The sequence below is a fragment of the Gracilinanus agilis genome, chromosome 4, assembly GCF_016433145.1.
Source record: "Gracilinanus agilis isolate LMUSP501 chromosome 4, AgileGrace, whole genome shotgun sequence".
Classification (NCBI taxonomy): Eukaryota; Metazoa; Chordata; class Mammalia; order Didelphimorphia; family Didelphidae; genus Gracilinanus; species Gracilinanus agilis.
Genome location: NC_058133.1, coordinates 209,707,228 through 209,733,449, shown reverse-complemented (window position 1 = coordinate 209,733,449; position 26,222 = coordinate 209,707,228). Strand labels below are relative to the sequence as shown.

Here is a 26,222-nt window from a genome sequence, read left to right as displayed (position 1 = left end):
AATACCATCTCTCCTGATGTTTCAGCATCTGGATCCCACAATGGGGAGGTGGGCTGCTGATGTGATTGGAGGACGAAGAGAGCGGAGGCAAGAAGACGCGTGAGGTCGAGATGGACTAGGGCGCTGGCGGTTGGGAATAGAGAAGGACTGGTAAGAAGTAGAGGGATGCATGGAGGTAGGAGGGATGGAGTTGGTCCCAATAAACCCCATCCACCTTCTGACAGCTGGAGCCTTCATCTTCCAGGCTCCTCCCCTGCTTTGCATACAGCTTCTTGATAGGTCTGGCGACAAGACCCGGCTCCTCCCCCGCCCCCTCCACCGAACCCGAGAGGAAAGAGAGGCTGCCGGCTGGGCTGCCTGGCGGGCTGGCGGGATCTGCGGCGCCAGCCACGGAACTGACTCGGGACTGAGCCGGTGGCCGCGAGCCGGTCGGTTGCAGTTGGCGTTGGCAACGTCTCCGGGGCTCTGGGAATCCCTCGGAGCAGCTCTGCGCTGAGCACGGACCAAGGAGCTGCTGCTCCTCCCGTTCTCCTGCTCTCCCCCCGCCCTCCAACCTCCCTCCCTCCTTCTCCCGCCGTCCCCGCCCCCCCAGCCCCTTTGTGCCGCCGCGGCTGCAGAAGACTCCCGAGCCGCCCCGGAGCTCCCGGGCCCTGCCCGGCCCGACTCGGAGGAAGCGAGGGGTGGTGATTATAGAGTCCGGCGCGTCCGCCCCGTCCGGGGGGCCGATGGCTAGGGGTCGCGGCTCGGGCTGGGGCGCCGCCGCCCGACTCTCCCGAGGCCCCGCCTGCCTACGCCGCATTGTCCCGGGCCCGGAGCCCCGGGCCCTGAGCTAGGAGGGACGCTGCAGCTCCGGCCCGTCCTGGACGGGCCCATGCGGAGGGCCGGAGGCATGGAGGACTACTCCGGGGAGGACGAGGAGTCCTGGTATGACCAGCAGGACCTGGAGCACGGTAAGGGGCGGGAGAGCTCCCTGTCCGGCAGACCGCCGCGGGTAAGGACCGGGGTGGTCCGACGGGGCGCACTAAGCTCCTAGAGCGATGAGTCTGGCCAAGCTGCCTGGGGGCCTGCTTGGAGGAAGCGAGGGATCTGCCAGTGGTTGACCTGACCTGACAGCCAGCTGGGGACCCGTGAAGTCCTGTCTTTCTCCTCCTCTTCTCTCTACCTCTCCTCTTCTTGCCCCTCTACGCCCCACCCCCAAGTGTTGTCCTGGGACTGGAGCATCCTCTTGTCCAGCTCCCACCACCAATATATACGTGCACACACAAGTGGGGGCGGGGGGGGGCCGGCGGTGGCGCGAGAAGACACTCCTGCCTAAGTGCCTCTTTGGTACTTTAGAGTCAGAAAAAAAGAGGGGATGAGCCTGAAAACTTGAGGAAGGGAAGCGCCTTTTGTGACATTTTGTGTAAGGGAAGGGTGATTCCTAGTTGCCCTTAGCTGCCCTACCACTTGGGTTGGGAGAACAGCTATAGCTCAGTAAAGTTCCCCCCAACTTACGGAGAATGCAACAGACCCCCTTTCAGGACTCTGGGCAAGTCAGCAATATGTAGTCAGGGGATGGGCACCCCGAAGTCAGGCCCGTAGCATCCTCCATTCAGTTTGAAAAATGTGAAGTGGGAGAAGGGGGTTAGCTGGGGCTATCAGAATTAGAGCAGGAACTTAGGGAGGCAACTGGGATCCCAAGGGAATCAAGCCAAAAAAAAAAAAGTGGGAACAGTGAGGACTGTCGGAGGCAGGCTTTTCTGTAAGGAGGGGGAACAGGATGGGTCAGCCTCTGTGACTGGGTGAAGGGGGTGGTGGTGAGGTGGCTGAAGTGACGTCACTGCTGATTCAGGAAGGGGGAGGGGGTGTTTCCAGCAGGAAGGGAGAGAGCTAAGAGAGGGCCATGGCTTAGACTCATTGCAGCTGGCATCAGTCTTGGGCCCACAATGCTAGTCTCTTGTTAGAGCTGGGATGCATGGGTATGATTGCCAATCTTGCTCCTGGTACGTTGATTCTATATAGATCCTGCCCCTGGGCTGTATCTTCCTTCCTTCTTATGCCCAGGATCTCATCTCACACTGCTTTCTCTAGCCAATCACTGGCTCATAGGATCACATCCTTGTTCCCAGAAAGACCCAAGTTAAGTAGTTCCAAAGTTCAGACCTGCAAGCAAGGATTGCTGATTTGTGGGCTCCCCGCTGAGGGTGGGTGTGGGGGGGGGGGGAGATAAGAGGTTTTGATCATTTTGATCCTCTGCTGGGAAGAAAGCAGAGAGCAGAAGGCTCTGAAGATGTCTAAGATTGTTTTTCTCTCTCCTCTCCCTACTCCAAACTCTTCAAATATAAGGCAAATGGGGGTGGAGGGGAGGAAGAAGCTAATGATATTACTGTTTGCCTTTATTTCCATTCATACACCCTTAATGATAGCTTTGGCACCCTGCGAATTCCAGATGTGGGAGGGAGCTGGAGAAATGGAATGAGATTTAATACTCTGGAGAACTGACAAAAATGGGAACTGCCTGTACTCCCAGCCCAGCTGTGCCGGATGTTTCTTCCATGCTTCAGGATCATGAGTGGGAGGTCCATCAAAAGAGGCTGCTGTAGGGGCAGCTGGGTAGCTCAGTGGAGTGAGAGTCAGGCCTAGAGACGGGAGGTCCTAGGTTCAAACCCGGCCTCAGCCACTTCCCAGCTGTGTAACCCTGGGCAAGTCACTTGACCCCCATTGCCCACCCTTACCAATCTTCCACCTATGAGAAAATACACCGAAGTACAAGGGTTTAAAAAAAAAAAAAAAAGAGGCTGCTGTAGAACCATAGAAATAAAGAGAGTCACCTTAGTCTTGGTTCTTCTGGGTTACAGATAAAAAAAACTGAGGCCAAAAGAGATTAAGTGATTTGCTGATGGTCCCATAGAATCCTGCTGTTAGGTCTGGGAAGGTTAGAGCTGTTAAATTACTCAAGAGAAAAAAAGTAAGTCTCCTCATTCACTTCCAAATAAAGTAAGGACCAAGTAGTCCTATTATCTGTTCCTTATTGAATTATAGGGTTGGGACTGGAAGGGATTATATAGGTTAATCTCCTTATTTTACTGAGGAGGAAACTAAAGCCAAAGAGGTAATGGAACTTACCCATAGTCACAGTAAATGGCAGATCTGAGACTCAAATCCAGATCTGAATTCTGGCTTATTTCAGGGGACGGAGCTGATGCTCAGTTTTCCTTTTTCTATATTGAAGTTGTTTGTCTCCCTTGTTACTTCCTTTAATATCTAAGTAGGAGGCCAGTGGATAGAGCACTGGGCCTGAAGTCAGGAAGACCTGCATTCAAATGTGACCTCAAACATTTACTAATGGTGTGACCCTAGGCAAGTCATTTCACCTTCATTGCCTCCATTTCCTCAATGAATAAGAATAATAGCACCTACCTCTAGGTCTTTGTGAGGAGTGAATGAGATAATATTCAGAAAATACTTAGTACAGTACTTGGCACATAGTAGATGATAAATAAATAGTTATCCCTTCCACATTGCAACTTTCCCCATTACTGTTTTAATATATCACAGATCAGCATAAGAAATTAAATTGGACTTTGGGGAGAGTTTTGGAGAAGCCATAGATGACACTCTTAAAAGCCAGCAGATGATAGAGAAAAAGTTTAGAAATGCAGAAATGAATACCTAACCCCAAATCTACAATAAAGTACTGTAAACATCCTATAAAAGAAAAAGAAAAAAATTCAGACTTCCTCTCTGAGGACTAAAGAGGGTCAAAGTTTTTCACTTGGATTTTTCCAGAACGAAGGGTTACCTCCCCACTGCCCCTTGCCCTCCCTGCAATGTGTAAGAAATAACAGTACTTAATTCCCTTCTCAGCCTCACAGGTTTGTTGGGGTTTGATTTAAACCCTTACTTCTGTCTTAGAATTGATACTAAGTATTGGTTTCAAGACTGAAGAGCAGTAAGAGCTAGGTCACTGGGGTTAAGTGACTTGTTCAGGGTCATACAGCTAGGAAGTGTCTGAGTTCAGATCTGAACCCAGGTCCTCCTACTTCTAAACTTAATTCTCTATACACAAAACCACCTAGCCACCCCTTGGCCCAAATAGGGTTTTTAAGAGCACTAACCTTACTTAAAATGCCATAAAGGGGTCCCAAAAGTCTTGGTGCTATTTTTAATCTATTTAAGCTTCTAGGACACTCTGAATAATTGTTTTAAAATTCTTACCTTACAATTATAGTGTATTGGTTCCCAGGCAGAAGAATGGTAAGGGCTAGGCAATTGAAGTTAAGTGACTTGCCCAGGGTCACACAGCTAAGAAGTGTCTGAGGCCAGATCTGAACCCAGAGCTCCTGACTCTAAGCCTGGCTCTCAATCCACTGAGCTACCTACCTGCCCCAACCCTGTATAATTGTCAGTTAATATTATTATCATCATGGGCTATTATTTATTGCCTTAGCCGCTTTCAAATTACCTTGAGTTTATTTTACGTAAATTTTGTATATATTTATGCATATTCATATTATCTCTTCTCATGAAATAGAATAATATAGCCTTTATATAATAATAATGCTCTTTATATATCTTATTTGACCCTCACAATCACTCCTTGGAGTGTAGGTACTGTTTTTATCCCCATTTTACAGATGAGGAAACTAAGACTGAAAGAGATTTGCCTCAAGGTCACACAACTAGAAAGAATCTAATGTAGGTATTCCCAACTCTTAAGTCCAACACTATCTCCTAAACCATCAGGAGGGACTTTCATTTTTTGTCTTTTGTATGTCCAGTGCCTGCCATATGGTGGGCATTTCATGTTTATTTTGCTGCAGATTCAAGGTGAATGCAAAAGAAAACACAGACCAAAAAAAAAAAAAAAAAAAAAACAAGGAAAAAAAGTTTTTAAAAGTATGCTTCTATCTGGGTTCAGACTATGTCAGTTCCTCCTCTGGAGGATAGCATTTTTCATCATAATTCTAGATAACTTTTTAAAAATCAGCCAACTTAAATCTTATTTTTCCCCATAAATTTTTTTTTTATTGATGCCTTTTCTTCATTCCTATTGAACCTTTTAACAAAGAACACCAGTTAAGTAAAAATTAGCAAAAAGAGAACATCTGATTTCATATGCAGCTTTCTATGCCGGGAATCCCCCCTCTCTCTCCCAATAGGGACAAAAGTGCATTTTGTCATCTCTTCTTGGGAACCAAAATTGATCATTATGGCTTATTAGAGGTCAGCAGTCTTTTATTGCTGTCTTCATCTACATTATTGTAATCATTGTGACATTGAGGCAAAATAAAATTATTTAAAAAATAATAAAATTAATGGGATGGCACAGTGGATAGAGAGTCAAGCCTGGACACAGGAAGTCCTGGGTTCAAATTAGACCTCAGACACTTCCTAGCTGTATGACCTTGGGCAAGTCACTTGACCCCAGTTGCCCAGCCCTTACTGCTAGTCTAAGACAGAAGATAAGAGGGTTTGTTTGTTTTTTTAAGTGTATAAGGTGGGGCCACTAGGTTGTACAGTGTAAAAAGCCAGGTCTGGAGACAGGAGATCCTGGGTTCAAATTTAGCCTCAGACATTTCCTAATTGGGCAAGTCATTTAACCCCTATTGCCTAGCCCTTATTGCTCTTCTCCCTTGGAACTCATACTGGTATCCATTCTAAGACAGAATGGATACATACTGGTATCCATTCTTAGACATTTTATGTCTAAGGGACATAAAATAATTAAATGAATGCATTAGACTTGATGAGCTCTAAGATCTCTTCCAACTCTAAAAGTCTATGTATGACCCTGTGAAATTCCTTCTACTGTAATTCTTTAAATTACCTTTACTTCTTTCATCTCTAGTCCCCAAATGATCCAAGCTAGCTACCTAACCCTGAGTAATAATACCAGCAACCCTTTTAGCAGCCAAAGAACCCAAGGCATAAGGGAAATCCAAACTGGATGATAGCATCCTAAGAATGGTCTAGGATCAAAATCTCATGGAATGCCACTACTCAGGATCCAACTCTTTTACTAATGGTAATGACAGGCCCATCAGCTGGCCCTCCATCAATCCATACCCCTGATCTCTGGGTATAGAAGATAGAAAGAAAGAATGAAGAATGGAAAGGGTTATGGAGAGAGGGAGTTCTCATAAAATCAGATTATTGGAAATGAAATATCCCTAAAAAGCAGACCAAATGTTTTATTGTCAAATATTACTTTTCTGAGGAAAAAAAAAAGTCTGACCTCTGTAATTATAATGCCCAAGCTTGGTCACAGTGAAGATTAGAGGCAATCTACCAACCATCCTTCATGAGGAGTCTATAGGTACTGAATATTGTATATGTTGTCAGACAATTGATAAGTTGGTTGGTATTACTAAATCAGTTTTTCCTCTTGATTGATAGTGTTCACTTTTTAAATCTATTACAGACTAAAAGTTTTACAGATCCATTATAGCAAGATGATCCACTGGGTAGGGAAGTACTTAGCTAGTAATGACTTTTCTCTTCCTCTCACCCTACCTCCTATGTGGCTGCTACTCCTCATTGTCCTGCCCAAATAGATTATTAGGCTAGATTCCATCACCCAGGTGACTTTGAGGCAGGTCCCTGCTCTTAGTGGTGGGAGGGTGGAGGGAGAAAGATCCTAGATCCATGCTGTGTCCCCTCTGTCTGCTGCCGCAAGCACCTGTAAAAATAGAAAACGCTATTAATTATTAAGCATCAGACACACTTTCCCCTACCTCCTGACCAGGCATGGAAAGGGCTGTAGGTACCACTTTCGTTCTCAGTAAAAAATGACTGCTGAGTCATGAAGTGATAATGGTCTTTATACCAGTATCATGGACCCTTTTTCCCTTCTAGCCTCTGACCTTGAGCTTTTTAGTGGCAAAAGAGGATCAAACAACCTTAATATCAAAAGAGAAATCTTGGTATCTCACCCCTAGTATTATCTCACAGATATCTCAGATCCCAGGCCCAGGAACACCAAGTTGCCATTTCTCAGGTCCTTGGAGGAGACTTCTGGTCTGTTCTCTTGGGCAGTATCAGCTTATCCTCTTTTTTCCCCCTTTATTTTATTCCAGTAACAAATTTACACCTAAGTTTTCCATGGTTATATGATTCATGTTGTCTTCTTCCCTTCTTCCCTTCCCCCTCCTGGAGTCTTTCCATGGACAAGCAATTCAATCTGGGTTATACATGTATTATTACTCAAAACCCATTTCCCTATTATTCATTATTTGTAAGAGAGTAATCTTATAAAACCAACCCCCCCCATCATAAACCCAAATAAACAAGTGATAAATTAAACATTTTCATCTTCATTTCTACTCTCACAGTTCTTTCTCTGGAGGTGGATAGCATTCTTTGTCATAAGTCCCTCAGAATTGTCCTGGATCATTGTATTCCTGTTAGTAGCAAAGTCTATCACATTTGATCATTCCACAGTATTGCAGTTACTGTGTATAATGATCTAATTTCACTCTACATCGGTTCATATAAGTCTTTCCAGCTCTTTCTGAAGTCATTCTGTTCATCATTCCTTATAGCACAATAGTATTCTATCACCATCATATGCCACAATTTGTTCAGCCATTCCCCAATCAAGGGATACTCCCTCATTTTCCAATTCTTTGCCATCACAAAAAGCACAGCTATAAATATTTGTGTACAAACAGGTCCATTCCATTCCCCATTTTAAAAAATCTCTTTGGACCTAGTAGTGGTATTGATCAGCATATCCTCTTTAATGAGCCTCACTGGTTCCCACCCTTCTTCATTTTATTTTCTTCTTTTCTCTTCCTTTTGGAGGTGAATCTACTTTCAGGGAGGCTGTGGCATATAATTCATGTATTAATGAATTGCCTTCATAAAAAAGAAAAAGAAAGAAAGAAAAGACAGACAGTAAAGGTTTTGTTTTGTTTTGTTTTGTTTTAAGTCTGTTAGGGAGCAGCTAAGTAGCTCAGTAAATAGTACCAGGTCTGGAGTTGGAAGGACCTTGGTTCAAATATGGCCTCAAATACTTCCTAGCTGTGAGACCCTGGACAAGTTACTTCACTCCATTTGCCTAGCTCTTACCCTTCCATCTTAGAGTTGTTACTAGGACTGAAAAGAAGGATTTAAAAAGCCTTTTTTAAAAAAGAGTTTATATTTTTGTGTCAGGAAAACTGTGCTGGGGCTGCAAAGAAACATAATTTTTTTAAAGTGTCTCCTTTCAAGGAGTTTGTCATCATCTTTATTGATGTTCATTTGTTTTCAGTCATGTCCAACTCTTCATGATCCCCTGGAGGATTTCTTGGTAAAGATCCTGGAGTAGTTTGCCTTTTTCTTCTCCAACTTATTTGATTGGCAAGGAAACTGAGGCAAACATTATAAAGTGACTCACCCAGGGTCACACTGCTAAAGCTATATTTGAACTAAGGTCTTCCTGGTTCCAGGCCTTGTGCTCTATCCACTTCACCAAGTAGCTGCCCTTTAAGGAACTTACATTCTAATTATTTAAAATATGTAAATATTTTAATGATATGTAAACAAATATTTACAACCTAATTTACAAAGTAATTAGGGACATGCTAGATGTATGCAGACAATATGGAGGTGATCTGAAAGCCCGTTTCCCCACTTATAAAATGAAGATGATAACACCTCAGGGTTGTGAGACTCCAGCAAGATCAAGGGAGGTGAAGCATTTTACAAGCCTTTGAAGCACTTGTGAGCTATTATTATTTCTCCCTGGTCTTGACTGCCCTGGGATAAAATCTGTCTCCTCTGGTTCTTGCTATCTATTCGTATCCTATCAGGGTCATTGCGTTAATGGGTTATCCCCTCCAAGGACCACTCCCTGGACTCCGAAGACTTACAGCATTTCCGCTTGCTCCTTTCTGAACATGCGCAGCCAGAAAAAAGGGAAATTCTTAGTCGCTAATATATGGCCTTAGCTCCTCCTCACACAATAAGTAGTTCACGAAACATCGATGCACACTCATGGCTTAAATTAGCTTGACACAATTTAATTCATTAATCAGGCTCTTAAGAGAATACCTTTTACCGTAGATTTTGCTTCCAGATTAGCCAGTTCCTCTTTTTAGCCCCAGTTCTTGGCTTTCCTCAGCCCTCCCTTCCCAGGCCATCTCATATTCACATGCTGAAAATATACACTCCACAACCTCCACACCCCAACTCAGGGATCCTTTTTGTCCCCCAGGGATTCTTCTCAGGACCCTTGAATAAGTTTCTCTTCTCTGAAACATTTCACCCAGAAGTCCCCAGTCACTTCCTCTAGGATGGCATTCTTCCTCTCTGCTTTCAAACATTTTCTGTAATAATGATGATGATGATGATGATAATGAATAAAGTTGATGGATGCTTTTTGTTTTTTAAATCAGTGTAATGCCTACATAGCCACACCAACTGCAAAGACCAACATCAAAGAGACAATAACTAAATTAATAATTAAAATAACTAAAGGCAAACAACCCAGTCTGATTCCAAAAAACATTCATCACTTTACTGCTATATGCCTCAGTTTCCTTATCTGTAAAATGAGGATGATAATAATAGTCCCTACCTCCCAGTGTTGTTGTGAGGATCAAATGAGAATATTTTTAAAGAGTTTTTTTTTTCTTGCTCTTTAAGTGCTAATAGTAGCAACAGCAATTGCAACAACAGTAGCAGTAGCAGCAGCAATAGCAACAACAGTAGCAGTAATAGGAGTAGTGATGGTGGTGGTAGTGGTAATGACAGGGGTAGTGGCAGTAGCAGTGGTGGTAGTGGTGGTGGTGGTGGTGATTGTGGCAGTGGCAGTAGCAGTAGCAGTAGGTGGTGCCAGGCCCCATGCTACAATAGGACTGAATTAGCCAATTGGGCATCCTCACCAAGCCCGGTACCAACGCAGGGAACCATCATGGGGAGGAGGACCACCAAGCTGCCAAAGGAGGGGCAAACCAGCCCCAGCAAGAAAAGGATCAGGCCAGAGCTCTCTTACTAATCAGTATTGTTATCAGGCCTGTGGAGTCCCCTGTGCTTCCCGCCTGAGCAAGATAAGGAGTTGTTCACTCGCTTTCAATTATATCTGGCTCTTCAGGACCTCATTTTGGGGTTTTCTTGGGAAAGCTACTAGAGTGGCTTACCATTTCCTTGTCCAGTTCATTTTACAGATGAGGAAACTGAGGCAAAAAAGGGGTTAAGCGACTTATCCAAGGTTGCACAATAGATGTAAGTGTCTGAGGCCAGATTTGTACTCTCGAAGATGAATCTTCTTGACTGCAGGCAGGGCACTCTATCCACTGAGCCACCTAGCTACTCTTAGGGAGACCTGACCTCAAAAATGAATAAATGAATAAATGAAAATAAAGTAAAGCTTAGATGTGGTTCTTGGCCAGGGTCTCTCTGATATATCAGGCATAGGGCAAGTAGTTCATTTTCCTCGATTGCAGAAAGTATCCGAGATGCAGGCGACTCAAGATTCACAACATCTCCAGAAAAAACAAATCTCTCCAAGAGCCTATTACACTCATCACCTCCCCACAAAAAGTAAAAATCTTTCATGTTTGTATTTACCAAAGACCCACATTGTCAGGTCCAGATCTTCTGGCCAGTTAGAGCATTTCTTGGGCTTCTTTTAGTCAATCTACTATCAATCAGTCCATCAGCAGGCATTAAGTACCTACTACATGTCAATAGATAGAGTGCCAGGACTGGATTCATCTTCCTGAGTTCAATTCTGGGCTCAGACACTTACTGTTTGACTGAGGGCAAGTCACTTCCCCCTGATTGCCTCCCTTCCCTCATCTGTAAAATGGGCTGGAGAAGGAAATGGCAAACTACTTTATATCTTTGCCAAGAAAATACCAAATGGGGTAATGAAGAGTCAGACAGCTGAAATGACTGAATATCAACATGTGCCAGACACTGGGTTACCTGCTGAGCATATAAACACAACAAATGAAACAATCCCTGCTCCCATGGAGCTTGTGTTCTAATGGGGAAGATGACAGGGATATTAACTGATAGTTATCCCTTCCATATCCCAAGTTTTCCCATTGTTGTTTCAACATGTTATGAGTGTCAGCATAAGAATTTAAATGGGAAATTGGGGGGAGTTTTGTGGAAGCCAGAGATGACACATGAAGGCCAGCAAATGACAGAGAAAAAGTTTAGAAACTCAGAAATACATAAAATTTGTGTATAGTATCATATAATATCAACATATTTTATCTTTTAATATTATAAATATAAAATATTTATTTTTTAATTAAAATTAGTCAAAAATTGGTTTGTGAAAAGAACATGAAATCGAGAAGACAACACGCAAAGGCTAGAAATGCAGATATCTTAATATTAACCTACATAGAGCCTATGACCAAATACCTAACTCACATTTTACAATAAGGTACTATAAACACCTCATAAAAGAGAAAGAAGAAATTCAGATTTCTTCTCTGGAACAAAGAGAGGGTCAAAAAATTTTACATGAATTTTCCAGATCTTGGGGGTACCCTGGAGATACAGAAGGGATAGCTATATATCCACGATAAATATGAAGAAAATAAACTCAAATATATAGAGAATAGTTAATTAAGAGACGGCTAGATGGCTCAATGTATGATAAGGCACTGGTCCTGGAGGCAGGAAGCCCTGAGTTCAAGTCTAGGCTCAGGCACTAATTGTATGAACCTTTGCAAGTCACTTAACTTCTCCTTGCCGTAATTTGCTGGAGAAGGAAATGGCAAGCCATTCCAGTATCTTTGCCAAGAAAACCCTAAAAGGACACGAAGAGTCAGACATGGCTAAACAACTGAACCAGTTAAATAGTTTAAATAGTTTGAGACAGAGACAGAAACAGAGAAAAGGGGAGAGAGAGAGAGAGAGATCTAGTGGTCAAAAGAATCAGAAGTCTTCATGTAAAAAATGTCACTTGAATTGTGTCTTGAAAATAAGGCTTCTGTATGGAGGGTGTGCATACCAGGCATATTATGGACAGCTGGACAAAGGAATGGAGATGGTATATGGAATGTTGTGTAAAAAAAGAGAAAAAAAGCCAGTTTGACTAGATTGCAGAGTTTGGGTGGGAAAGTTATGTGCAGTGAGGCTGAAAAGATGAATTGGGGCAAGGTTGAGGAAACAGCTTTGAGAGCTAAACAAAGGAGTATATATTTTATTCTAGAAGCTTTTAATAGATTAACTGGAATTTATTGAGTAGGGAGTATCCTGGTCAGATCTATGCTTAAGGAAAATCACTTTACAGCTACAGGATAATCTAGTGGTGGGAATTTCTCCAAGGTCTCCTCCTCCCTATGACTGATAATATCCAGCCACAAAATTCTGGAACTCTTGATCTGCAAGGTTATTGCCAAGGTGATACAGAGAATAGAGAATAGAGATCATATTCCTGAATTTAAAGCCAACCTCAGAAACTTTCTAGCTGTGTGACCCTGTTGGTCTCAGTTTCCTCATCTGTAAAATGAGCTGGAAAAGAAAATGGCAAACCACTCCAGAATCCTTGCCAAGAAAACCTCAGATGGGATCACAAAGAATCTGACATGACTGAAAACAATTGAACAACAATAAATTCTATATCTTGGGATGACTAGTCAGCTGGTCTGTGCAAGGAAGAAAATAGCAAGGCAGACAAAAATTACGAGTCTCTTTTTTTGGGAGAGCTTACTAGGAAAACACCCGTTCCAGCTGCTATGAGCTTGTAGCCATCATTGCCTCAGGGAGGCAGGGAGAGATGGGGAAGAGGAGGGTGGAAAAATCCACTTTCTCCATTGATAGTAGACCAAGAGAAAGAAAGCATTGGAAGCAATAAAGTCCTAAATAAGAAGATCCACAAGAAAAACAACTGAACCTCCCTCTTATAGACCACCAAGAGGGAGAAGTAGCTTCCAGGACCAGCCAGCCAGTAATCTCCTGTAGCAAGGTTTTAGCAGCCTAACTGGAGTAGCCATCCCTCAGCCAGCTACTTCTACATATTCATTCTCATCATCCTGAGTTCTAAAGTGACACAGGAGCATATTTGTATTTGTGTACGTTCTGTGAGTTAGAGATGAGGAAGGGATACATTCCAGGAAGAACTGCCAAAGCAGAGGCATGGAGATCGAAAGACAACTACGGATCTCCAAATATGCTCAGTTCCTTCAATTGATTATCAGCCAGGACAATCTTGCTGTTGTCCTTTACCACCCTCATGAGTACCCTCTGGTTGTTGTCCATCTTAATCTAAGTCCTATTCAACACCTGGAATACAGGGTTGACTATAACTGTGAATGTGCTGTTGTTCTGGGCTACCCCAGATCAGTGAAGTACCAGCAGTTCACTGGGCAACATTACAGATCAGAGAACTTTGCCAGAAAGAAGCACACCTCACAGAGCTAGCTGGACATTCACTGTAGGTCCTTGCTGCCAAGACAGGTGCCCCTTGCTGGGCTAGCATCTGGGCACTGCACCTAAGTATAACATCAGTTTAAATAACAGCCTCTTCTCCACAGACTATAAAAACCATGAGGCTTTAGAACTTGGGGCAGTGGGAGTTTAACCACTATTTCCAGAAGAGCCAGTGGGGATTCGGTTTTAATAATTTGCAGAGAAATTTAATTTTAATTGTCATCTGTGAAGATATCATTTTCCTGTCGTGGCCAGAAACAGCATATAGAGAATTTATTTCCTTCGAGGGATATGTGTAATCTTTATACAGGGTATCTCAAGCTATTAAAGCTTAAAATGACATGAAGATTTTGGGGGCATGTGGCATTGTAAATAAACAAGAGGAGGATTCTTGAGGAGAGACTTTAATTGGTATCTTGAGAAGCTGAATTGTAGGACTGCTTCAAAAGCGAGAAGTCAAGGGTAGAAGTGATGGTTAGAGGTACCTGGCTGTGATCTTTCTCACTGTTAAAATATTATAAATAATTATGTATGGTTTTATGGTGTTATTTGTTATTATGGCTCAGTCATTTTCAGTCCCAACCAACTCTTTGTGACTTCTTTTGGGGTTTTCTTGGCAAAGATACTGGAGTAGTTGGCCATTTCCTTCCCCAGCTCACTTTATAGATGAGGAAACTAAGGCAAACAGAGTGAAATGACTTATCCAGGATCACACAGCTAGTGTCTGAGGCCAGATTTAATTTTGGTTCTCCTGACTAGGCTTGGTACCATATCCATTGCTCCATCTAGTTGCCTGAATTTATTATTTGTTACTTTGCTCATAAATATTAATAAACTTGAGTGGATCCCTAGATCTACCCCATTAATGGCAAAGAAGTTATAATTTTAATAATTAGTGAGGGTTATTAATTAGTATAAACTTTAAAGTGATTTTTTTTTCCTGGTGGCTCAGTGGGTTTGAGAGCCAGACCTGGAACTAAGACTCAACTTCCTGAGTTCAAATTGAGCCTCAGACACTTAACATCTGTATGATCCTGGGCAAATCACTTCTCCCTATTTACCTCAGTTCCTCATCCATAAAATGAGCTGAAAAAGAAAAGGGCAAAATGACTCCCTTATGTTTGCCAAGAAAATTCCAAATGGTGTCACAGAGTCAGACATGACCAAAAAATGACTCAACAGTAACAATCTGGACAACACATACTTTCCATCCACGTGGGTTTTTAGATGGGTAGGCTCATTGCAATGACTGTGTACTCGAAAAGCAGAAGTTTTGCATAGTCTCAAGGTTTGACACAATTATCAAGGAGCATTTGGAGAATCCCACCATCAAAAGACAGCTCTTCATCTATTTGGACTTTGAGCAGTAGTAATAATAATAGTTAGCATTTAAGGGCAGCTAGGTGGCTCGGTGGATAGAGATGAGAGGTCCTGAGTTCAAATCTGACCTCAGACACTTCCTAGCTGTATGATCCTGGGCAAGTTCTTTAACTTTAATTGTCTAGCCCTTACCACTCTTGTGCCTTGTCACCAATACTTAAGTATAATTCTAAAACAGAAAGTATGGATTTGTAAAAAGTTAACATTTATATACCACAGTGGGTCAGCGCTGTGCCAAGCGATTTAAAAGCATTGGCTCATTTGATCCTTACAGCAGCCGGAGGGAGGTGCTACTATTATTCCCGTCTTTCAGACAAAGAAACTGAGACAGGCAGAAGTTAAGGGACTTGCCCAGGGTCACAGAGCTAGTAAGAATCTAAAGGCATATTTGAACTTGAGTTCTTACACCCATCACTCTCTCCACTTCACCACCTAACTCTCTCCTGTAAGAACATTGATTCTAGGCAACATCTTGTCTGTCTCCATTTCTCATGCTTCGCTACTCACATAAAGTTATGTCTGTAGTTATATCTACCCTCGCTGTATGACTTAAACAAGTGAATGGGCAATATCAAGTTTGAGGAAAGCCTTTAAGACTGTTTATTCTGCTAAATCAAATTGTTTTTTACCAACCAAGCACAAAAGAATCTAATGTTTGCTGTGCCACTCTGTTAGCATGTGACTTTGAGCATGTGGTCTGCTATAGAAAAGCTTGAAACCCACCCCACCCTATTCCCTTTTCCTGTTTTCATCGATGATTTAATAAGCACAAAAATCATTCTCATTGAGATTTTCTGAAGGATCAGTGTTTGTTTCTAAAGGATCAATGTCTTCTCCAGCTCCTCTGCAGAGAGGAAATGTACTTCTTGGCTTCAATGAAAAGTTCTGCTACAAGTATTTTTGTATTTTCTTTACTTTTACAGTTCCTTTACTCTCTGCCTTCTTTTTTCCTTTCTTCTCTCTTTTCATCTACTTTCTCTCATTCAGGATAGAAATACAGGTGCTACTCATGGGAGACTGATTGGCAAGAGAGTTTTTTGTTCAGTCCTTTCAGTCCTTTCCAAATCTTTATGACCCCATTTGGGGTTTACTTGGCAGAGATGACTGGAATAGTTTGGCATTTCCCTCTCCAGCCCATTTTTTAGATGAGGAAACTGAGGAAAACAAGGTCAAGTGACTTGACCAGGGCCACACAACCAGTAGTCAGTATCTAAACCTGAATTTGAACTCAGATCTTCCTGACCCCAGACCTTGCACTGTCTTCACTGTGCCATCTAGCTGTTCATGAAAACTCTGACTCCCTCCATTTCTGACATGGGTTTGTTGGTCCCACTCCTTCAGCAACCTGGTAACCCCCTGAGGAATTCACTGTATTAATATTAAATTTAGTTCAGACACTTGGCCAAACCCACTACAGCTCAGAACTTCTGAGCTCCACCAATCTACCAGCCTTGATGGGAAGGTAAAGGCCAATACCTTAGATTCCAGGTATGCACCACCATATGGATTACTCTTATTTTCTAATATAGTTTTTTCTTCCTCTTTTTAAAAAAAAAAAAAACCCTTACCTTCCATCTTGGAATCATTGGTTCCAACTGGTATTAGTTCCAAGGCAGAAGAGTGGTAAGGGCCCAGGCCCTTACCCAGTGACTTACCCAAGGTCACATAGCTAAAGAGTATCTGAGGGCAGACTTGAACCCAGGACCTCCCATCTCTAGGACTGACTTTCTATCCACTGAGCCACCTAGCTTACTTACCCCTCTAACATGGTTTTCACCATTCTTATCTGTGCCTGTCTTCTCATAGAAGTCACCAAGTGTCAAGGCATATATTGGCTTAGTTTGAAGAATCTTGTCAAGCTCATAGAACTTCTCTCCTGCAGCAGATGTTGAGAGAGAAGCTGGAGTTGTGTTCAGTGTTTTCTGATTACTTAGGCTCATCATGGGTGCTATAGGGCAAGATGGTCAAGTGTCCATGAAAAGATGTGACCTGTTGCCTTTGGGCTTGTGATGCAACTCATCTCCACAGTTGCTTTATCCACTTCTCCACAAGGAGAATGCATGAGCCATCCTAATTAGCTACAAGTTCTAGTTTCATTTATTCTGAAAATGCCAACATGGATATGCTTCAGCTCCCCAGATAACATCACCTCTCTTTAGACAATGTTACAAATGCCAACAGTTAAGGCTTATAGTGAGGAGCTAGACCTGAGTTCAGATTCAGGCTTAGATACTTGCTAGCTGTCTAGAATGACCCTGGGCAAGTCGCTTAATTCCATTTGCCTTGGTTTCTTCATCTGTAAAATGAGCCAGAGAAGAGAAGAGAAGGCACACCACTCCAGTATCTTTGCCAAGAAATGACCCAACAACAGCAACGGCAAGGCTTGTAGCTAGTATATGATTCTTTGTACTTTCTGTCTACTTATTCTACTACTATTTATTATGAAAGCATAATACTGAGAGCAGTTTTATATTTTTTAAAATGGTTCTGTAAAGGACATATGAAAAAGGATGCTATCCACTTCCAGAGAAAGAACTGTTGGAGTTGAAATGCAGATCAAAGCACACGATTCTTCACTTTAGTCTATTTGGGTTTTTATTTGGGTGTTTTGATTTTACATGATCATTCGCTTACAACAATAGACAATACAGAAACAGGTTTTGTATGATAATATATGTATAACCCAGATCAGATTTCCTATTGTCTCCAGGAAGGGAGAAGAACAATTGAGATCTTAGAGCTTCAGAAAGCTTATGTGGAAAATTGTTATTACATATAATTAGTCAAGTAAAATATCTTTTAAAAATAAGATAAAATGGTTGTGAGTTTCCATAGATAAAGAAAATATCTAGTTCTCTAAAGACCAACATTCTGGTGATGTGATATCGTCGTAGTGTCTAAGAAAGATTAACCTAGCTGCAACAGGAAGAATAGTTTGGAGGGAGAAGAGACAAGAGACGGAATGACACATTAAGAGGTTGGAGGAGGCAGCTAGGTGGCTAAGTAGATAGAGAGCCAGACCTGGAAACTGGAGGTCCTAGATTCAAATTTGGCCTCAGACACTTCCTAGCTGTGACCCTGGCCAAATCACTTGACCCCATTTGCCTACCCCTTGCCATTCTACTGCCTTGGAACTGATACTAAAACTAAAAAAGAAAAAAAGAAATTATGGCAATAGTCCAGAGGGATGGTAATGTGTGTGAAGAGTGAATCCAACTCTCTTTGCCTATCAATCAGCAACTTTTAAGTTAATCAATCAAACTTAGGTAGGAGAGTTCACAAGTCACTTGCTAGAGTGACAACTTGACAACTCCAAAGGTCACTGGCACAAAGGTACTAAGTAGGGGTACTTAAGATTTTGATTCATTCTTCACATGAGATTGATGGCAGCAAGAATGGAGAAGAAGAAACAGAAATGGGAAACACTGAGGAAATCAACTCAACAGACCTCAATAAATCAATGATTTGGAAGGGGGAGAGAAAGGTAACTCCAAGGTTACAAACATGAATGCTACTTTCAACTTCCTTAGATCTACACTTGGCAGCAGAACTGGGGAAAACACTGTTGGAGCGGAACAAAGAGCTTGAGGAGTCCTTGCAGCAGATGTATTCTACCAATGAGGAACAGGTGCAGGAGATTGAGGTAAGGAAGTGAGGATACTGGGTAGCTATGGGTGGTAATGAATGAGGAGCTCTGCCTCCTTCCCTCCACTTTTAAGGCATTGCTGGTAGGACCATAAGGAACCAAGACTTTTTTTTTTTTTTTTTAAACTGATCAGGTCTCTGAACACCTTCCCTCTCCCCAGTCTCTCAAAATTTAGAGGATAACTTGGACTTCCAAACTTTCATTGGAGTTTTGCATCACCCTCCTAATCTGTTTCAGAATCATACTCCAAAAGCAAGTAAATAAAGGGTTTTGAGGAACCATGGCAAAAAACAAAAACAAACCCTTTGCCTCTTCAGTATTTCCCCATTTTTAATACACCACTCAGTTCCTCCACCCAAAGCATCGGGAGAGACATGGATTCAAATCCTAATTCTAGCATTTACTAGTTGTATAGCCATAAACAAGTAACTCACGTATGATTTAAGTCTTATTGTCCTCATCTGTAAAATTGGAATAATAGTATTTGAGCCACCTAGCTTTCCCCTCCCCACTGTTTTTTTAATAAAACCACTTAGTTCCTCCACCAAGAATATCAGTAAAGGGGGAGATAGGTGGCTCAGTGGATAAAGAGCCAGGCCTAGAGACAGGAGGTCCTGGGTTCAAATTTGGCCACAGATTCTTCCTGGCTGTATGATCCTGGGCAAGTCACTTAACCCTCATTGCCTAGCCCTTACTACTCTTCTGTCTCGGAACCAATACAGAGTAATGATTCTAAGATGGAAGCTAAGGGTTTTAATATATATTTAATACATTATTTTATATAATTTGACAAATTATATAAAATAATGTGTTATTATATATATGTATATCAGTAAAGACCTGAGTTCAAATCATAATTCTTCCACTTACTGGTTGTATAGCCACAAACACCTCATTTATGTATGATTTGAGCCTTGATATCCCCATCTGTAAAGTTGGAATAATAGTATTAACACTAGTACCCAGGCTTGTGGGAAGCAAATGGTTGGTGTATGTTTGTAAAGCACTTTGCAAACCTGAAAACACTATATAAGGTGTGTTGTTTTTTTTGTTGTTCTCTTACCACCACCACCCACAACCCAGTATCTGACAAAACAGCTTGACACACTTCGGCAGGTGAATGAGCAGCATGCCAAGGTGTATGAGCAACTTGATGTGACTGCTCAAGACTTGGAGCTGTCCAATCAGAAGCTGGTGCTGGAGAGTAAGGCTGCACAGCAGAAGATCCACAGGTAAGATGGAGGGAAGGTGACATCTTCATCATGAGGAAATATGTGTGCGAGACATGTTTACATGGGAGCCTATGTTCCTGGGTGCTGATGTGTGTGTGTTTCCATCTCTGGATTCGGGGATCCTGGGTAAATATTGGACCAATAATTGGAGAAAAAAATTTCCTCCTGATAACTAGATCTAGGCAGCCTAGCAAGAGTCACAATGGATAGACTGCTGGACTTGGGAATCAGGAAGACCCGAATTCAGATTATGACCAGATACTTTCTAGCTGTGAGACTTTAAGCAAGTCATTTAACCTGTCAGCCTCATTTTCCTCATCTGTAAAATGGGGATAATAACGACACCACCTCCCAGAGTTATGAGGATCAAGTGAGATAACATCTATAAAGTGAGTCATTTGTTTGGAGGGGAGGGGGAGGCAGGTTTGCATTGCACTTTTTAATTGCACGGGTAGTTTTAAATAATAAAATGGAGAAAGTGGCTCCCCAAAGCCAAGCTCACATTTAAGAGTTCATATAGCAAGCACATACACAGTGCTTATTAAACTGCTCCACAGGGCATTCCTAAAAATCTTAGTGCAGTTTTACGTTCTGATAGGTAGATAGATGTGTGTGTGTGTGTGTGTGTGTGTGTGTGTGTGTGTGTGTGTGAAATATGCATATATATATTGTGTAAATAGAATTAGCTCTAGCCCATTCATAGTCAAAACTCTACTTACCCTAGGCATAGAGATGATGTCATCCTCACCTCCCTCAGTGGGGAGGGGAGATGAGTTACCCACACGTGACAATATGTAACAAATCAAGAACAAAGGACTGCCCTTTGGGTAGTCCAAATCAGTGTAGAGGCTACCATTTGTCCACTTGAATTAGAGGTGGCCCACAGGAAGTGATGACACTATCTCTTTAAGTATGTTGGTTACTTCCTGGGAAGAGTTCCCGCTTTGAACTTGGCCCTGAAGGATCTCTGAGGAGACCTCAGGCAGCTTCTACTCAGAATGGTCATGTGGGTAAGTTAGGCTGACTTCCTTAGGCCCACCTTGGCGTTTCCAAACTCTACCTTTAAGTAGGCTCTAGCCTATCTGGTTGCTAGGCCTTGTGGCTTGCAGCCTAATTTATTTAGCCTTTTAACCTTCTCTCTCCATCCAGGCCTCTGCAGGCCTGGACTGGCCTCTCCCTCTCTCTATTTCCCTACCTTTTACTTTCCTAATTGTAAATAAACTACGTTAAACCGGATCCTGACTCGGGTCTATTTTAATTACGGAATCAATCTGAATTGTTGATTCTTGGCGGCCACACTTTAAATATATATCTATAAAATACCTAAAATCTCCCTCTTACAATATATATACACTAAGGTTTTTGAAATACCTTGTATATATCTATAAATTTATTTTTATATTATACCTACTTAGATATCTGTATATGCATATATAAATATATGAAATAGCTAGATAAAAGAGTGTGCATATATGCATACTAAGACTTTTGAAATATCCTATGTAAATGCACATATATTCATAAATATGAGTGAGAGAGAGAGACAGAGAGAGAGAGAGAGAGAGAGAGAGAAAGAGAGAGAAAGAGAGAGAAAGAGAGAGAAGGGAGGGAAGGAGGGAGGGAGGGAGGAAAGGAAAGAAGAGAAGAGACAGGCTATACACATACCCCAGGGCTGATCCACTGTTCCTTTACATCTGGATGAGGGCCAGACACAGAACTGGCCTTTAGGATGCTTTCCTTTAAGCACAGCTTTCTGAATTTTTCTTCATCTTTTAGCCTAACAGAGACCATAGAAAGTCTTCAAACCCAAGTAGAAGAGCTTCAGGGACAGGTGGAGGAGCTGAGGAGCTTGGAGCAGTTGCGGGTCCGAAGAGAGAAGCGGGAGAGACGGAGAACCATCCACACCTTCCCTTGCCTTAAGGAATTATGCTCCAGCCCCTGGTATGTTGGAGACAGAAGTGGGAGGGAAGAAAGGGGTCAGGAACAGAGTAGGGGACCTGAAGAATGGGGAGAACATCTTTGGCCACTGATAACTTGAAGGTCTTGGGAAGCAGAAGGATTCTCACTCAGTGTCTTAGGCTAAGCTCTACAGATGGGTAGGGATGGCCTTCCAGACCTGGCCTGCTACAAACAGAAAGAACAAGCCTTTAGCACTTAAACTGGGACAGTTGGTTTCCTGAAAGACTATTTCCACTGAGATAACCCTAAGCATGTCATTTTCCTAGCCATCTTTCCCTCTTTCTCCTTTTACTGTCCCTACAACTGCCAGCTGCCCCTAGGCAATGCCACTGCCCCTTACACTCTGCCACACTCTGCCACATTCCAGTTGGTACAACTCACCCCTTCTGCACAGTGCCCGCTTTTCTGATGGCAGTTACCTCTACCCCGTTTCTCCTTCATCCCCAGAAATATACCGTCTTTGGGGCTTTTTACTTCTCTCCCTTCCCCAAGGAGCCTCTACATTGCTGAATGCCTGATTGTATGTGGAGGGTGGTTTTCAAGTAGTAATTTTTAGCTTCTCTCTCCCACACATCTGACTGCTTGTCTAGCCATAGACTGAAAGGCCTTCTCAGCTGAATAGAGGAGTATTGTATTAGTTTAAAGGATCTATGTGCAGAGGATACCATATTCTATAATAGTACACAATTATAAGACTATCTTGGGATTCCTTATTTATCAGAGTTGGAAGGGATCTTAGAGATCACCCCAGTCCACTGAACTCCAGTTTATATTATGCCAAAGCAAATAAATCACAAGCATTTTTTATTATTTTTTTAACTCTTACCTTCTATCTTAGACTCAATACCTTGTATTGGTTCCAAGGCAGAAGTGCGGTAAGGGCTAGCCAATAGGGGTTAAATGACTTGCCCAGAGTCCCACAGCTAGGACATATTTGAGGTCACATTTGAACCCAGGATCTCCCATCTCTAGGCCTCAATCACAAGTATTTTTGAATGGCATTCAATTCATTTATTAAGTGATACAAATGATTTGCTGAGCTCTGAGGACAGAAAGATAAGGGGTTTACAGTCTACTAGAGATTACAGAAGAAAATACAAATGTATACAGATAAGTTTAATACAAAATGGAATGTGGTTGGGCCAAAAGAGGGATCCAGACAAAATGCTTTAAGAATATCGGAGGAGTTGGGGGCAGCTAAGTAGCTCAGTGGATTGAGAGTCAGACCCAAAAACCCTGTATTCAAATCTAGTCTCGGACATGTCCTAGCTGTGTGGCCCTGGGTAAATCAACTTCAATTCCACTGCCCAGCACTTAGGGTTCTTCTGCCTTGGAACCCCTACACGGCATTGATTCTAAGTAGGAAGGTCGGGTTTTTTCTATTTTTAAGTCTTTGCATTGTTTGCAGCATAAAGGTTTCTGGGTTCGGCATTTTTGGGGGAAGGGATTCCCTGCCGTGATCTCGCTGACCTAATGCCTCCTTTCCTAGGTATGAGGATGGCTTCCGCTTGCATAGTTCCTCCACGGATCTGAGCCCAAAGCCCTTGGAACGGGAGAACGAGCAGCTGCAGGCCATTGTGAGCTCCCTGCGTTCCCAGGTGAGCCAGGAGAAGCAGCGGAAGGAGCGGGCTGAGCGGGAGTACACCTCGGTCATCCAGGAATACTCGGAGCTCGAGCGGCGCGTGTGTGAGATGGAAGGCTGCAAGCTTCGGGTGCAGGAGCTGGAGGCCGAGGTGCTGGAACTGCAGCAGATGAAGCAGGTGAAGACGTACCTCCTGAGCCGGGAGGACAACCTGTCCGAGGCCTTGCTGGAACCCCTCAACAATGCCCCGGAGGCAGACGATCCCGAGCTCGGTGGGGATGGGACTGCGGGGAAAGACGGTGTTCCGTCGCTGGCGGCTTCCCCCGGCCACTCGGTGCGCAAGAGCTGCAGCGACACGGCCCTCAACGCCATCATGGCCAAGGACCTGGCCAATCGCCATTTGGGCAACTATATTCTGCACGCCAACAGCGTGCGCAAGCGGGGCATGTCCATCCTGCGCGAGGTGGACGAGCAGTACCATGCTCTGCTGGAGAAATACGAGGAGCTGCTGAGCAAGTGTAGGCAGCACAAAGATGGCGTGCGGCACGCTGGGGTGCAGACCTCGCGCCCCATCTCCAGAGATAGCTCCTGCCGCGACTTCCGGGCCGGGGAGGAGGGCCTCGGGGAAGAATGGGGAGGGGGCAAGCAGGGCGAGAAGAGCCTCATTCAGCACGTGGAGGCGGTGGACAAGAGGCTGGAGCAGAGCCAGCCCGAATACAAGGCCCTCTTCAAGGAGATTTTCTCCCGGATCCAGAAGACCAAGGCAGACATTAATGCCACCAAGGTCAAGACCCATAGTAGCAAGTGAGCCCTGCCTGTGCCCCAAACCCCCTTGTTTTTGCCCCAGCCCTCCTCCCCCCTCATCCCCCCCCCCAAGATACAAGGTGCCCCGCCTCCTTTTCTAGCTTTCTGTGAAAGGGATCCCTTTCCGACTTCCTAGTTGGGGTGTGATGCCATCATTCCAAGCTGGAAAGGCTCCCTACAAGGGGTGAGGGTAGGGGGAAGGGAGGATCCTCAAAAGAGGACGCAGTGGTTGATGATGGTGCTAGAGACGCCTAAGGAATACTGCTCCCCCATCCCTGGGATGGGGAGAGAGGTCTGGGGAGCAAAAAGTAGGAAGACAAACTGACCCCCTTTCTCAGGAGCTCCCAGTCACCCTTTGTGTCCGCCTGATGAAGCAGCCCAGAGTTCGAAAGCCCGACATCCCAGGGGAAGGCAGCCTCTCTCTTCCCCCCATCCCTCTGGCTTCCAGGCCATCTAGCTGGTTCTCAGCCATATGGCCCCAACTTTCTTTTCAAAGCCATTTTGGATCTGGGGGATTTTTTTTTCTTACAATGCTAGCTTCTCCCCCTCCCCAAGACTGATGCACTTGAAGTATGACCATCCGGAGCTGCCTTCCGCAGTCCTGATTGGTTTCCTGAACCCATACCCCAGCACCCTACCTGGGAATGCCACCCCAAACCCAGGTACCTCATCACTCCATTTTGGCAACAGTCGCTTAGTCCAGGGCATCCCAGACAGCCCCACTCTGGGTAGAAAGCCTCTTCTGAGAGCAAAGAGGACCTCTGCCTTCTCCCCAGACTGTCTGTGTCCCCTAGGATGTCATAGCTACCCCTCAGGAGCCAGCCCAGCACCGTGTCTGTAGCAAGTGAACTCTGGGGAGGTGGAGGAGAGACCCTCACCCAGCTGTGAAGGAGCTAAACTCCTGTTCTTACTGTTCTCCAGCCTTCCCGGAAAATGCCTCTGACTGTGTTCATGCTTTCAGGGGCTAGGGTTAAGGGGATTCCCAACTTGAGGGGACACCCCTCTTGGCAGTTGGGATTCCCTGACTAGCATAGTAGCAGCACCACTCCCTTCTCACCCATGCTCGTGGTTTCTTATTTTCCTAGCCCCTGACTTCACTATGTCTGCCCCTATCTCAGGGACCATGATATCTCATTCACATACTCCATCCAGTGCCCACTCCTGGGCATATACAACCAGCATGTTACTCGAGCTTCAGCTTCCAGCTTACCACGCCTGGGGCCAGCCTAACAGACTGTCCCCGCCCCATACTGTATTCTCTACCCAGTGGGGAAGAGAACATATTTTGCCTCCTGAAAAATCCCTACTTTTCACCAAGATGGCTCAGCTTCCTCTCTAACATCCCCAGCCTATTTGGTTTAGGGGTATGAGGAGAAGGGGCTTTGACTTTCTTCTGGGCTTAACCCTTCCTGACTGTGCCTGTTGCCCCTTTTGGGGCATCAGTCTAGGAAGGTCCAGGGATTCACAGCCCTACCCCCAAGCCACTAAGTATCCAAGAATCTCAATCCTGTCTGCTGACCCTATATACATTAGCAGCCATAGATCCTGATAGAGAAAGAGAGTTACCTGGCTCCTAGCCTGGGAGCTTCCATGCCTTATTTATTTATAAACAGAAAAGGAGTTTTCTTAAGCATCCCTGAAGGCACCCAACCTACTCTTGAGGCATCACTGTGATGAAAGCTGGTGGCTCTGGTCCTTTATATTCCCTTGATTTTGAATCTTCATCCTGTGGGGCAGGGGAAACTTTCCAGTCATTTGTGCGTTTCTTTTGGGGAGGGTAAGGGTGAGGGTGGAAAGAAGGAACTCCATCCTGTCCAAACTCTAGCACACTAGCATCCTACCAGCTTCACCTTTGAAGTGTACATGAGAGAAATATATTTACAAATGCTTTATTCTCTTCTTAAATTAAAAAAAAATGCATCAGTATTCTGAAAACAGAAGTTGCCTTCAAAGGAATAGATCCTGTCTGTCTCTGCAGCGCTCACACATACACAACCCTCTGTTATTAGAGAACTTTATAACTCAGGGGTTCTTAATTTTTTTTGTGTGCCATGCTCCCCTTTGACAGCCTGGTGAAACCTTTGAGCCCCTTTCCAGAATCATTGTAAATGTATAAAATACTGAAATAGTTATCACAATTGCAAAACAAATTCACCAACCTACTTAAAAGTTCCTGAAATATAGCCAAAAAGGGAGGGAGACATACCCATTTCCTTGGTGGGCTGCTTCTATATAATTCCATTCTCCAGTGGAATTTTTT

At 43.7% G+C, this 26,222-nt stretch overlaps 1 protein-coding gene across 1 annotated transcript; it reads left to right on the top strand.

Moving 5' to 3' along the window:
- The first annotated feature begins 871 nt into the window (after window positions 1-871).
- On the top strand, window positions 872-23,984 carry CDR2L (cerebellar degeneration related protein 2 like). The gene is made up of 5 exons (XM_044673685.1): window positions 872-950; window positions 18,270-18,382; window positions 19,469-19,617; window positions 21,394-21,558; window positions 23,066-23,984. Exons 1-5 carry the CDS (start codon window positions 872-874, stop codon window positions 23,964-23,966), a joined length of 1,407 nt encoding a protein of 468 aa, XP_044529620.1. The 3' UTR covers window positions 23,967-23,984.
- The last annotated feature ends 2,238 nt before the right edge of the window (window positions 23,985-26,222 follow it).